General features: G+C 45.6%; 1 protein-coding gene across 12 annotated transcripts in view; it reads right to left on the bottom strand.

The window, feature by feature from the left end:
* The window catches only part of Ncam1 (neural cell adhesion molecule 1), a 296,835-nt gene that overhangs the window by 32,056 nt on the left and 250,488 nt on the right, over window positions 1-14,291 (bottom strand). For 6 of the 12 annotated variants that reach the window (XM_057766896.1, XM_057766890.1, XM_057766892.1 and 3 more), the window contains exons 9-14: window positions 13,427-13,456; window positions 8,865-9,015; window positions 8,301-8,485; window positions 7,869-7,965; window positions 7,373-7,543; window positions 5,877-6,008 (exon numbers count right to left, since the gene is read on the bottom strand). In XM_057766896.1, the coding sequence (XP_057622879.1) occupies window positions 5,877-6,008; window positions 7,373-7,543; window positions 7,869-7,965; window positions 8,301-8,485; window positions 8,865-9,015; window positions 13,427-13,456 (766 nt within the window). The remainder of the gene's footprint in view (window positions 1-5,876; window positions 6,009-7,372; window positions 7,544-7,868; window positions 7,966-8,300; window positions 8,486-8,864; window positions 9,016-13,426; window positions 13,457-14,291) is intronic. The other 6 variants (XM_057766893.1, XM_057766891.1, XM_057766897.1 and 3 more) reach the window with 1 other exon arrangement.

The raw sequence follows: 14,291 nt of genomic DNA on the forward strand, positions 1-14,291 counted from the left end.
TTTTAAGTACAAACCAGGACCCAAGACGCTGTTAAGTCTGTCGTGCAGGTACTGTCTGAAGAGGCCTCAGACCTTGGCTGAACACAGCTACGTGGGCAGGATCATCAGTGCCCGTGAGCTCTGAGGGGCAGGAGGACTGACACCTAGGCCTCAGCTTAATAGGAACTTTAATAAGGAAAGACTGGTTTTCATGTCACATTTCAGATATGTGCGGCTATATATAGGCATGTGTCTATGGGCACTACATTGCGTGTGTATATTAACAGATGCTTAGCCACACCTATGTGGGTATGGGTTGAGGCCAGAGGCTGATGTTGTGTCTTCCTCAATTGCTTTCCAACTTATTTTAAAAACAATTTTATTTTAAATAGCATGTATGTGTGTATGACTGCATATAGATACTTGTGTACGTGCACATGAGTGTAGGAGCCTGAGGAGACCAAAAGGGGGCATCAGATCCTCTACAACTGGAGTTACATATGCTGTGAGCTCTCTGACACGGATCCTGGGAACTTAATTCCAGTCCCCTGTGAGAGTAGTGCATGCTCGTACCTGTGAGCCACCTTTTCTGTCTTCAGCCAACTTATTATTTTAAGATGGGGTCTCTCACTGAACCTAGAGCTCACCAATTCAAGTAGGCTGACAGGCTCAGTAGCTAATCTCAGAGATCCTGCTGTCTCTGCGCCCTCCCCTGGGGTCGCAGGCACATGCTGTCATGCATTCATGGCTTTCTTATGCGAGTGCTGGGGATCAAATTCAGGTCCTCACTCTTGTACAACAAGCAATTTACTGACTAAGCACCTCCCCACCTACTGCCTGGTACATATAGCAAAACCTATACATCTCAGGCTTGAACTTCAATAACTGAAAGAGATGGAATTGGCCATCTTCAATGGCTGGATACAGCCAGTTTTCATACAGAAGCCTCTGGAAACATGGCTGCTTTCCAAAAATCCTCCCTAGAGAAAGTGATTGTTTATGCTGCTAGGGAGGAGGGTGACAAACAACACTCAGGGTCAGTCCTGCTCCCCCAGAGAGAGGGGATGTTAAGGACACAGGATCCTCACAAATCGTCCTGACTACCCTCTACCATGGAGGATGGTTGGAGACTGTATGTCTGCCATACTGGGGTACTGAATGGATCTTTGCCATCTGACTGAATAATATCCAGAAGCTGTCCTTCAGCAATAACAAACACAGTTCCCTCCGAGAGCTCGGTGGTAAAATGGAAAAGCATCAACCTAGTGGCAGTGCTGAACGGATGCCCAGGGGTTGGTTTTCCAGGACCTTCTAGGTAAAGTTATCTGGTGAAGCCCAGAGTCAATGTGCACGAAGTCATAACATTTTGGTTACTAAATTATCATGAATAGGTGGCTCAGTTAATTAAGGTAAAAAGTCTCTCTCACATTTTCTGTGTGTGTGTGGTGTGTGTGTGTGTGGCTCAAGATACATCACTGTTCATATTATTTGGGAAAGGCCTGATAGTTTATGATTTTAATCACATCCATTACAATGCATTTAAGGTGTCCTCACATGTGTCACAGAGGAGACAATAAAACATATATGTGTGTATATATATATATAAAAATATATGTATAATATATATATATATAAATATATATATCAAGATAAAAATCTCAAGGCACCTCTTTTAAAAAACGTGCAACCTCTACACCTTGAAATACTCTATTTTGTTTCTTGGCGCAGAAGCAAAATCAAAAGTACCATCCAGGTCACGAGATTCTACAAGCGACAGAGCAAACGGATTCAGGCAAGCAGTCCTGGCAGGGAAGCAGCTCCTCCCGAGGCACGCAGATCACAAGCTTGATAGCAAAGGGTCTCGAGTCCATACGGGCACTGAACTTGAAAACACGTGCAGCAGGGCATCCCCCGGTTAGAGGTTTGTTTAGTGTCAGGTCTCTCTTCACCCCCATGCACTGGACTCGGCCAGAGGACCCTCAAACAGCTACACCCTGCTTCTCCGGGCAGCTGGGAGGCCTTGGTCCTTTACATGCTAACAGCTTTTGCTAGTTTTGCCTGCTTATCTCTGCTTCTGATAAACCTATGCCCCTGACTGTGCAGAGGTTTCCTAGAGAGCCGAGAAAGCAACTCTGTTACTGAAACATCTCAATGAATTTCAACAGTTAGTTAATGTCAAACACTGGTCTCAACTAACACCTCCCATCTTAGGGGCTTGGCAGCTAACCCTTCTGGTCCTGTGCCTTCTCTCTCCTGGGGCTAGGGTTTATACTGTGGTCCCAACTCCAGAGCCCCAAATCAGGCTGTGAAAATACACCTATAGTCCTATAGCATAGGGCAGTAGTGCCAGTGGGTGAGCTCAGGCTTGGCAGCACACACAGCTCAGGGGATTCTTTATCTGAGTTCAGGCAACTTCATTGTCTTCTGAGAAGTGGGAGTGAGGATCCAGAGAATGCCTTACTGAGACTTCACAGTACCAAAAGTAGGCTGACCTCATCTTCCCACTGTCTCCTGTTTCAGAATGGGCCTGAGCCAGAATGGGCAGGATACCCCTGGGCCAGACCTGCACTTCAGTGACGGGAAAGCTTATGAGGTTGCAAGGAAAGATCCCCCTGAGGTGTCTTCAGAAAGGGTACTGTTTCCATGTTTATCAAACCACCACGCCAATATTCTGCACAAGTCTACATTACACTTCACTTCTGCTTGTCAAAAATAAGGTTGCTTTCAAATCCTTCCTTCTTAACCCACCCTCCTTCCCTTCTCCCTTGTTTCTTTCTTTCTTCCATCCCTGCCTGTATGGAAGATTGAACCTGTGGTTAGACAAGTATTCCACCACTGAGATATGTCACCAACCCCTTCGCTTTATACTTTATCTTGTGACAGAGTCTCATTAAGTTACCTAGGGTAGCCTGGAACTCTGTCTGTAGCCCAGGCTAGCCTTGAACTTATGGTCCTCTTGCCTATGCCTCCCAAGAAGCAGGGGTTAGGACTATGCTTATTAAAGCCTGTGCTTATTAATTCTTATAATAATACCTTTATTATATGATTGAGAAAACTGACTTTCATGCTAATTGCTGCCCAGTCACAGCTTCTCTAGAGGATCTCAGCGTCCCCATAAATCATCCACTTTCACACTACTGACAGCAAAATACCAAGTCTGGTGGCTTCCTTTTTTAAAAAAAATTAACAACTAAAACTAAAATTTAAAAACACAATTAAACACGTAATTTTTGAGATGATTTAAAACGTACCTTCTGCTGTATTAAGAAGCAAACTCAAACCCCCAACAACCCTATCTTCATAAGGCCCAAGCTGGCAATGAAAGGAAACTACTGTGACCTTGAGGGCCCAGAGCGGTTGCTCTGAGTCAGCTGTAGTCACTGGAAGAAGGCAGTCACCAGCAAGCCTCAGCCAGACCTCCCTCTCTACAATCTAGCAAAGCTGATCCTTGCTTAGTGATCACTTCCTGTAGAAAAGGGCCTGGAGGATGCAGCTAAGGATGGTTGGAAGGATCCAGAAGGAAGAGCTTTCTCTCCTTATCTCCCCTGGGGCAGAGCTGTCAGCCCTACCCGACTGCTTCCTACCTGCATCCCTCACGCCCACAGGCCCCGATTCTGACGCCTTTCCTAGCTGATACAGTCAGACACCAGCTTGGCTGATGGTGTGGCACCCATACTCAGCTACTTAGTTTCTGCTGTTGCTGCAATATTTCAGAGTACACTTTATAAAATATAAGTTTCCCGGGGTGCCTTGGAGGACCTAGCTGCTTTCTGAGAACAGTGAACAGCTTCCTGAATATCTTTCCTTTGGGGTCTGTCAAGTGCCTCCTCTCTCTGTTCTCTAGGGGCTCAGTGTAGGAAGAGTGAGCCAAACCTTGGCAAAGTGACATTGGGAGTTGGATGTCTCAACGGGCTGAGGGGACAGGCCAGTTCTATTCTCTGCAGCTGCCGCCACCTCCCTTGTTTCCCTTGTTCTAGGTGTCCCCTAATGTCAGTTTACATAATTAGGGTGCCACCCCCATGGGGGACTCTCTCCCTCTCCATGCTCCACTGGGTAGTTACTAAGTTAACAGGCTAGTCTGTTCCCAGCGTGGAAACATACACTGTAAGTAAACCAGTGCTGATGAAGAGAGCTGACAAGAACCTAGAGCTTGGCCCCCTCCCCACCCTTACTACAGGCAGCACCTGTGGGACACAGTGTAGATGGACACCTTTCTGTAGGCCACCTCAACAAGGGCTCCCCACCAGAAGACTCTGCTTGTCTGCATCTACCACCTAACAGATAAGCCAGGAAGCATGCACGCTCCATCCCTTTACTTCCTAAAAGCAAACTGGAAGATTATTTTCAGCTCTTTGAGACAGGATCCTCATGAGGTAGATGTCACTCCTCTGGTACCAGGGCTAAAAGTGAGGGGTTGCTATAAGCTCGTTACCCAGAGACCATCTGCAGATTTCCAGCATGTTCGGTTCAGCCAACCTTATCTTTTCCGCAGAGCAATTACTACACACAAGAATTAATAAATAAGCACAATTTCAAAAGACACGGAAATTGCATGCTCTAGAACAATAGTGTTAGCCTCTCGGAGTAACCTATATAGGTTAACAAAGGCACAGCTAGACTAAGGTCAGTGTGGTTAGGGCTCAGACAGCATCATCTACTTCAGCCTCTAGGGAACAAAAAGGGGGCCAGAACTAAATTATGAACTAGAACTAGATGTTAACACTATGGAAACAGGTAATGAGGTATGAAGAGGCACTTACGTGGAGGAGGGCTATCTGCATTTCCCATGGATGGAACACAGACGAAAAGAAAAGCCAAGAGACAGACCCAGGGGAAAAAAAATAAGATGTAAAAGAAATGAACGGAATCCACAGGGCACATGGAGCTGAAACTTAAATTATCAAATTACTTCAAACAGAAAGAAGCACTCCCTGCGGAAGGAGGATGAGAACAGCTCTGCTATCGCTGGGAAGAGGTTAAGGTGGTCTGTTTGGAGGCTCTCAGGCTTCCCAGGGAAGGAAGGAAGCAAAGGATTCTCATGTGTGGATTAAACCAGAGCTTCATGGAGAGCCTGGAGCTCCGTGGTCACCCAGGACACCAGTTCTATCTACAGCATCTTCTTCAGCTGGAGTGACCCGGGAGCCTGGTGGGGCGGCAATGTGGACAGCAGAGGGATGCGGTCAGGGCAAGGCTGAGCCTGGCTGCTGTAGGAAAGGAAGACTAAGCTGGGCAAGCATGGTTGGGGGATGGAGGGAATGACAGAGAGAAGCTAGAGGCGGCCCTGTGTGGAACCTGGGGAGAGCAGCTCGCCTGAAAGAGTCCTTGAGGCACAGATGGTCTGAGGAGTCATCTTGGGAGGGAAGAATCAGGTAAGTCCAGGGCCCCTTTGGGAAGAAGGGGACCTGCTCCTCTTCACAGAGACGACTCTTCTATGTTTTTCTCTCTCTATGGCTTTATATTGCCGGTGCATCGGAAGTCCCAGTACAAATGACAAGAACAGTCACAGTCTCTATTATTTTCCTTCGAGTTACAGGGTGCTTATAGGGGATTCTGTGGCCGGGTTCAAACGGCAACTCTCTCAACTCCTTCCAGATCCCCTGTGTGTTCCCTCAGCCCTTCATCATAGTTAATCAGTGGTGGCCCCTGGCTGCTATTCTATTAAACTGGGCCGCCCACGAGGACAGTGTCTTATACCCATTTTCAGGATGAAAGGAATGCAGATCAGCCATCCCGGAGAACCAGAGAGTTAAGTGGGGGCACTATGAACATGGGGACCCAAAGGACAAAACCTATCTTCTGAGCTAGGATGGGAACAACTCAGGGTCCATGTCTTCCCCTGAGGAAAAGGAGGAAGAGGGTGAGCGTGGGGAAGAGACAGAGGAGCTGGCTGTACTTACGGACTGGCTGTGTCTTGAACTCAGTGGCTGCACTGATCTCGCCCAGACCCTTGCCGTTGAGGGCCGCCAGTCGGACCGCATACCTTGTCTCAGGCTTCAGGCCCATGATTGTGACAATGCCTTCCATGTTGGCTGTGGTGAGAATATGGGACAGATTAAAAGAGAATGGCCGTGGACAGGAAAAGCAGTGCTGTGGAAGACAGTAGGGTGGGTCGTCATAAAATCACACACAACCATTGCCTGCCAAACATGTACACAACTTGAAAGCGAGAGATCAGCAGATACCTGTACCTCATGTTCACACCTAGAGTGTTACCAAGAGTCCAAAGTCACAAGCAGCCTTGGTGACTTATAATAGATGAATGGGTCAATGAGATGCAGCGAGGACCAACAATGGGATGTTTACCCTGTCTGACAGATGAAACGTTGACATTTGCTACAATATGGATGAACTGTGAGAACATTTTTGGTTTAAATAAATAAGTGGACACAAAGGGACAAAGAGCATATGAGGTACTCCCATGAGGTATCTAGGGTGATAATCTGGAGAGAGGGAGGGAGGGAGGGAGGGAGGGAGGGAGGGAGGGAGGGAGGGAGGGAGAGAAAGAGAGAGAGAGAGAGAGAGAGAGAGAGAGAGAGAGAGAGAGAGAGAGAGAGAGAGAATGGTTGTTACCAGGGACCAGAGGAGGTAGAGAAAGGAATTAGAACATGGAAATATTCGGAAGATGGACGGGGTGATGATTATGACTCAATGCTACTGACTTGTACTCTTAAAATGATTAAATACAAATTTCATGTGGATTTTTACCATAATTAACATATAAGTAGAAGTAATATTTTAAAAGAGAGGGGCCTGGGGATATGTCTTAGTGGGTGAAGTGTCTGCTGTCCATTCATGAATTTCAGGGTCAAAAAATATAGGTGGAGAGTGATCTAGGAAAGATACTTGATGCTAACTCTGAGAGAGGGGAGAAGAGAGAGAGAGAGAGAGAGAGAGAGAGAGAGAGATAGATAGATAGAGAGAGATTAATCTTTAATCTTGAATGGCATCACTGGATTGACTTAACTTGGAAGATAAAACAGGGTTGGTTCAGAGTAGGTCCATCATCTTGCTGGCCTGGCTACTGCCATCAGTACATGACAGTCCCTGGGGACAGACACCAAGCTGGGATGGCCAGGTGTCATCAGAGAAGAAGCAGAGCAGAGCAGGGATGCTTTGCGTTCACTTTCCCTACCAAGCTCGCCAGCTAATTAGATCTTCTGTCTAGGAGGCATCTGTGGTGTTCTGCCTGTCCTGGTGACGTCATGAGGTCTGAAGCAGCAAGGGACAGAAGGCCAACAACTCTATGGAAGCATGACCCTAATCTAATTCTACCTGGAAAGTTCCTAGTTCCGGAGGAAACTGGATGGGATGGCAGAAGGTGACATTCTGCCCATACTCCTACCTACATGGTCAACAAAGGTCTTGAGAACTCAACGGTATGTGCTGGACTCACCTTCTTTGGCATCATACCACTTGAAATGCCATGCTTCTTCACTCAGAGACTTCCACTCAGCCTTGTATTTGAGGATGGGCACTCCACCCGTGGCCTCTGGCTCATCAAACTGCACCTGCGCTGTGCTGGAGTATGGCTCCACCCGGTCGATGGATGGAGAAGATGGTGTGTCTGTGAGAATTCATATAGATGCCCAGGTCACATATGTGGCCCAAGGCTACACTTTGAAATATATCCCACGCTTCTGCTCCCTCTTGGGGATCCCTATCTAATAATAAGAATTTCTGATTTTGGAGATTCTACTTTCCTAGTGCACTTCAAATTCTCAACCCAACCTGTAGTTAGATTCTCATACTTTAAGTGGCTTCCTGCTTCTTGACCATCTGACTTTTCACAGCCTGGATCTGTCTTCTACCCCTTCACTGGTATCTTAAAGTGTACTGGATGGGCCAGAAAGGGCAGGGATGCTGTGGAAGTTGCAGTGAAGGGCACTCACCTGCTTGAACAAGGATGAATTCCAAGGACTCCTGCCCAATGCGATTCACTGCCGTACAATTGTAGTTTCCAAAGTCATTTTCTGAGTCAGGGGTTACCTGTAGAAGGAATGACCCCATGGGTTACAAATGTCCCATGGATGGCCACACTTATTTTTTTTCTTAGATACAGTTAGGAAAGAATAAATCTGGTGATATTATCAATCCCAGAGGAAAAAACCCAGTGGCTCAGAGAAGAGGCACATTCCACTTGCCAATGCCAGTCTAGTCATGTGGTTAGGACCAGTGAAGCTGAGGATGAAGACCTAGATAAAGGCTTAGTTTCTTCTCCATTCAATGTTCCCCAGTTCAGGATATGCCAGGGAAGCAGGAGAAGTGATGGGACCCCTCCCAATATCATGTTCTGCCCTGCCCTTTTCCACACCCGAATTCACCTCCAGGTAGCTAGCAGATGGGGTGTTGTAGATCTTGATATTGCTGTAGTTGGAGCTTGGCAGCAACTGACCATCTCGGAACCAGGAGATTGTGGCACTTGGGTAGGCAAAGACCTCACAGGTGATGTTCACTTGGTTCCCTTCCCAAGTATACACAGCCACAGGGCCCTGGAGCTTGGGGGCATCTGAAATGAATAACAATGCACATCAGAACAGCTACCACTTCTTAGAAGACCCACACCTGTCTTCTGGCACTGGGAAGGTAGGAATGACCCAAAGCATAGGGGGTTCTTGGACCAGTAGAGCTCTGGGACATTTTGGAATTCATGTGTACCCATGTTCTGCTTGAGAAAACTCAGCATGGATGATTAGCTTGAGTGTGTGTGTGTGTGTGTGTGTGTGTGTGTGTGTGTGTGTGTGGCATAGCTCTGGAACAGTTGAGGACCAACAGCCTCTGGGAATGAATATGATGGAACTTGTAGCTAAGCTGAATCTCATAGGTCTCCAGCATCCTGATCCTTCACTGTTCCTCCCCCACCCACTCCTTCCCCAGCCATTCCTTACATTGAACTTCAAGGTACATGGACTGGGAGTCTTGACCAATGGTGTTGCTGGCAGTGCAGATGTACTCTCCAGCATCTGTATACTGGATGCTTTTCAGGGTCAGGGAGGACACACGAGCATGGCTGCGGACCACCATGTGTCCATCCAGAGTCTGCCAGGAGGAAAGGGACAGCATCAGAGTCTGAGGTGAGGCAGAGGGCAGGGGCAGCTAGAACAGTGTGGGTCTAGGAGACAAGGTCATTGCTTGTCTGTGACCGGTCTCTAGTGTCCTTTCTATGTCAGCTTCTAATATCACTTCACCTATTTCATAATGGGGGAGAGTGTGGGAACAGAGCAGGAGCTTTACCATAGTTCTAACAAAAAATGGGACTCAATCAGTTTGGAGCATAGTAAGGTCACCCAAGTCTAGTTCGGGATGTGTTAAAAATGGAAGCAAAAGTCTTGGATGGCACAGAAATTCCAGCAAGGCACAAATTCCAGCAAGGCCTTGCCTTTTGAGATCCTGGTGAACTTGCACTTGCCCCGTCCTTTCTCTCTAGTCTGACTCCCCCACACCCAGGTCCACGGTGTGTGAATGTGTACTAGGGAATGCCAATAACCCAAATGTTAGGCAAGGAATGTCCTTCCTGTAGCTGTGTCTCTTCCTTGGACACTTGATAGCAAGACAATCATCATTCTTAATGGGGAAACAAGTCAAAGCTTAGGCACTGCTGAGTTGGAAGTCTTCTCTCAAAATGCAGTGCAAAGAGAGTCCTAGACTCACCCAGGATCCTTTGTACCAAAGCCTGCAACCATCTCTAGTCTTTGATACTGCCATTAGTTTACTGATTCTACAGACTCACAAGAAATGAATGAGCACACAATCCCTAGGCAATGGTTAGTAGAGAATTTGCAAGGGTTCCCTCCTTGACATTCTAAGCAAAAGGGGAGCCAGCCCTCCAACGATCTAGGTATGTGCCCCTGAGCCAGAGTTCCCTGCAAACCGATAAACTGAAGAAGAACCCTATTTTGTGCAAGCTGGGACACCCCCATTAAATCTAGCACAAGATTCTTAGTAGAGATGGATGAGAGGCAAGTACTACATCTGCCAAGGTATCAGGTTTGGTCTTCAGAGAATTAAATGACAGAACTTGAATTTCTGTCAACATGCTGGATTGGAAGCCTGGGAGGCAGAGTTGCAATGTCTTTTATCAGTCAGTCCAGGAAGTTGAAAAGAAAGATCTCACTGGCCTGGTACAACAGTCATAGCAGATCTATGGCACAAAGTCCCTTTACTACCAGTGATCGGCACCATTTGGATCAGGTCCACTTCAGTTATCTGAGTTGTATCTGGGAGCTAAAATGTGCTTCCAACAAGAGAGGGAAGGGCCAAGGAAAACCATCTGTGCCTACAGCTCTCTGCATCTCTTTCTCTCAGCAATGGATGCCCTGGTGTTCCCATTTGACCTGGAAATAGGGGAGGCTTGTTGGTCAACAAGTTGCATCCTAGGATATGATACACATTAATGAGAGGTGACAGGAGATGGTCCCAGAGAGCCTAGAGACATTCAGTTTACTGGAGATGGTAGGTCCTAGGACTCTGTGTCTTGTAGGCGGATAGTGGATCATCTTAGTCACTATTTTTATATGTTAAGCAAAATCTTCACCCATCAGTCTGTATTAGAGACACTGAGAGCATGATGTCATTCATGCAGGTAGCTCTGAAAAGCTGGCTTGATTTGCTTGTCATTGTCACTCCTCTCTGCCTAAAGCCCAGCATAATTGAAGGAGAAGGGACTGAAGGTCCACACATGGTCTTGTCAACTGTGGGATGAACTGTGAGGATTTGTGACCCAGATCAGGCTTGTCCAGGGACTACCATATATATAATTCTCAGGAATCCAAGAGAACAATTAGCCCATGAAAAGGAGGTAAGGAGAGTCACACAGGTAAGAGCATTGTCACAGAAGCAAGGGATGAACAGCATTCGCTCAGACATGTCTGAAGACAAGCTCCTGCAAAGACTGTACATACTCTTTCTTGGTTTACTTATTTTTTAAACCTGGTCTCCCTGCCTACATTTCTCTGTTGGAGATTTCTGTCATTTAATGATATCATCATAGCAGTAGGCAATTCTCTATAGGGATTTCTTATTTTGTAGCAGCTCACTGCAAGTTTGATGAGGGGATTCTCCACCAGATGTCCAGTTATCCCTTGGAGGATACACCAACGGACTCCAGTGTGATTGGGCTATCTCATCCTGAGAGAATTTCCTCTGGCACAGGGATACACTCGTATGACATGTCAACCAAGAGTCCTGCTGACCACTCGGGTTCCCCCAGAGGGAGCAGAGCGCTCAGGTAAGAGTGAAACAAGAATACTAACTACAGCAATGAGATCTTTCTCTCTCTTTAAGAAAATATTTGTGACTCTGATTATTCTCAGAAAAACTATTCTCTCCCTTCTACCAGATGAAAGAGTTAAGCCTTTCAGAGCATGCCGAAAGAACATGGCCACAACAGAAGCCAGTCTTTGCACTCATCTGGCCTATGGTCTCCATCTCTGAATGAGTCAAACAGAAGAAAATGGAACTTTTGAGCCCCATGGGTAGCATTCACTTGAAAGTCAATTATGTCCAAAGTGAAACATTCAAGATAAAAGACACTTCTGGTAAATGGGGTGGGGGTGTATGCTTTCCTGGGAGTAAACCTACTATTTCCACTTATAATGATAATCCATTTAAAATCTACTTAATGTTCCCTGATAAACTGCAGTGACTCCTCAAGCCAGGTCCAGCTCAGAATGACGGAAGAACATACACAAGGCAAAGCAGAATGAGCCCTGTAGTTGTGGAAGCCAGGCCATCATTAACCCTCCTCTCTCCCTTTCCAGTGCTAATGGAGCCATAGTTTGGGGGCAATAACACACTCAACACTTAGCCTATGACAACATAAAGTGATTTCAAGGTCACAGGAGGGAAGCATTTCAGTGGGGTCATGTGCTTTAACAACAGTCCCCATGTCATATCATCAAAGAAGGCACATTACAGAGATGAACTAGATTTGATGATGGCAGACTGCTCGGGTGCAGAAATGGATGTCCCTGCCAGGAGTCAGGTGAACAACTTTTAACTATTAAGTGGCATTCAATATTTAAGGTTATGACCTGAATACGGGTTATATGCTACGTGTTCCGAACGGTTATCACCTAGAAAGTCTAAGAGGGTACAGTCACTGAATTAAAATATAGAGCCTATTGAACTGCAGGATCATCTGTGATTATAAATTGGGGTATTAAAGCTTCATTTGGAGAAGGACACAAAAGGGAATTTAACAGAAAACATTCACAAATTAGATGTTTTAATCTCATACAGTTGCTCCGTGTGTGTGTATGTATGTGCGTGTGTATGTGTGTGTGTGCGTGTGTGTGTGCGTGTCTGCGTGTGCGTGTGTGTGTGTATACACATGCACATTTGTATGTCTATGTGGAAGCTAGAAGTCAAACCCAAGTGTCATTCTTCAGGAACCATCCACTCTGTTTTCCCAGAAAGAGCCTCTCGCTGGGATCTAGGGCTTATTGATCAGGAAAGACTAGCTGGCCAATGAGCCCCGTGGACCCATTACTGTGTTTCTCCCCAGTGCAGAGATTACAAGCACAAAATACCATGTTTTGCTTCTACTATGAGTGCTGAAGATCAGTGCCAGGTTCTGGTGTGGCAATCACTTTCCTGACTGAGCTCTATCTCCCTGATCCCAGGCCAACCGGTTTTTATGTTCCCATTGGTCACTTATAGTTACATGAACCAGGAAAACAATGGCAGGCACGATCATATGAAGGGTCTCCAAGTAGTGCAATGAGATAGAAAGGTTAATGCTTAGCTTCAGTTTTCCACCTGAGTCCCCCCATGTCACCTAGACTGAAGCAATAGGCAAGGAAATTCCAAAGGCTAAATGCTACTGACTTTACAAAACATAAACCCATTTGTGCCAAATCACTCCAATCGTACACTTTTAATGCTCCATAAAAATAGCAGATTTGTTGAACGATTTGGAGAAACCTGTGAAAGATGTCGTTGGCATTGCTTTTGACAGGAAATGCAATGTGATAATTTACCAAGGCCAGTCATTATCAAATAAGTGAGCAACAAGATGAGTTGAGCTGGAAAGGAAAGGGCCGAGTGGGTTTTAGATCACTCACTCTGTGACTTTATGGTCCAGAGCCACAGCCACCAGAGGAGAGTTAAATTTTTTTTATTATTATTTCGAAATGCCTGGCTTGGGAGTTGGGGCAATTTATTTCTATCAGTACAATGACCTGGGTATGATTTGACCAGCACCAGTAAGAGAATAAGGTCCTGTTTTAGGAAGTAATAAGGATTTGTTCCTCCACTCCCAACACAGCTTGCTTGCTCATCCTAAAAAAGAAAATGACGCTATTGCTAGGTGATGTCTACGGCTATGGACCTAGTCTTTAACTAAAGTGCTCATTAGGTTAGCAAGTCTGGTTGGTTATTGACTGTGATGGTGAGTTAAACCGACATGCTTTCAGAGCTAGAGACTGGCTAGTGGTCAGGTAAGCTATACCTCTTGCTTCTCTGGTCGAGTCCACGAAGCCTGGAGAGAACAAGATATAAAACACAACAAGAAGGTAGTAAAATGTCACATGTTGCTTTAGAGAACTCATCTGCATTCCGTGCACATGCAGCTTCCTTCTAAGTCAGAAGTTTTTCCAAGGCCCACTTTCAATGACCATGACTATCCCCCAAATTTAATTCAGAACTTAGCTGATGTTCAGCTTCCCCTCCCTCTTATGCATATTAAAATGTCTAAATCAAAGGTGAATTAAGCTCTGAGGATATATATATATATGGATACAAACAGACATATTCAGCTCCTCCTATGCAAACCATCTTAAACAGTCTTCGTAATATTCGAAGGCACTATCCATTCTTATCAAATAATTGAGGGTTACTCAGAAAGTAGATCTTTTTTCTGAATGTTTTAGACAGATTATCACACACATACTTAAGCCATTTAATGCTCATGCATTTTACAACTCAGCATGCATTTAATTAGAAGTTTTTTTTTTTTTTTTTTTTTTTTTTTTTTTTTTAAAGGAACAAAGCAAAGAGCAGAGAGATACAATGAGTGTGTGAGTATGAAGTCTTTGAGACTATGGGTCAGGAAGCTCTGAGGATATTAAATCCTGGGTGTTGACAATGGGACTTTATTGATTAAAGACAGAAAGTTCCCAGATAGCATTTGGATGGAAACATGGACCCTCTCCATCCAACTCACCACTAATAAGAGAGGGGAGAGAGTGAGAAAAGTCACACACATGAGGATTTAGGGAACTTTCTTCTCAAGGCTGGATTTGCTAATTTATCCAGCACATAAAATCTTCTCTGCTTAAGCTCTCTGTTTTCAAACTCTGAGTCAAAGACATCAG

The sequence above is a fragment of the Chionomys nivalis genome, chromosome 4 (genome assembly GCF_950005125.1).
Source record: "Chionomys nivalis chromosome 4, mChiNiv1.1, whole genome shotgun sequence".
NCBI lineage: Eukaryota > Metazoa > Chordata > Mammalia > Rodentia > Cricetidae > Chionomys > Chionomys nivalis.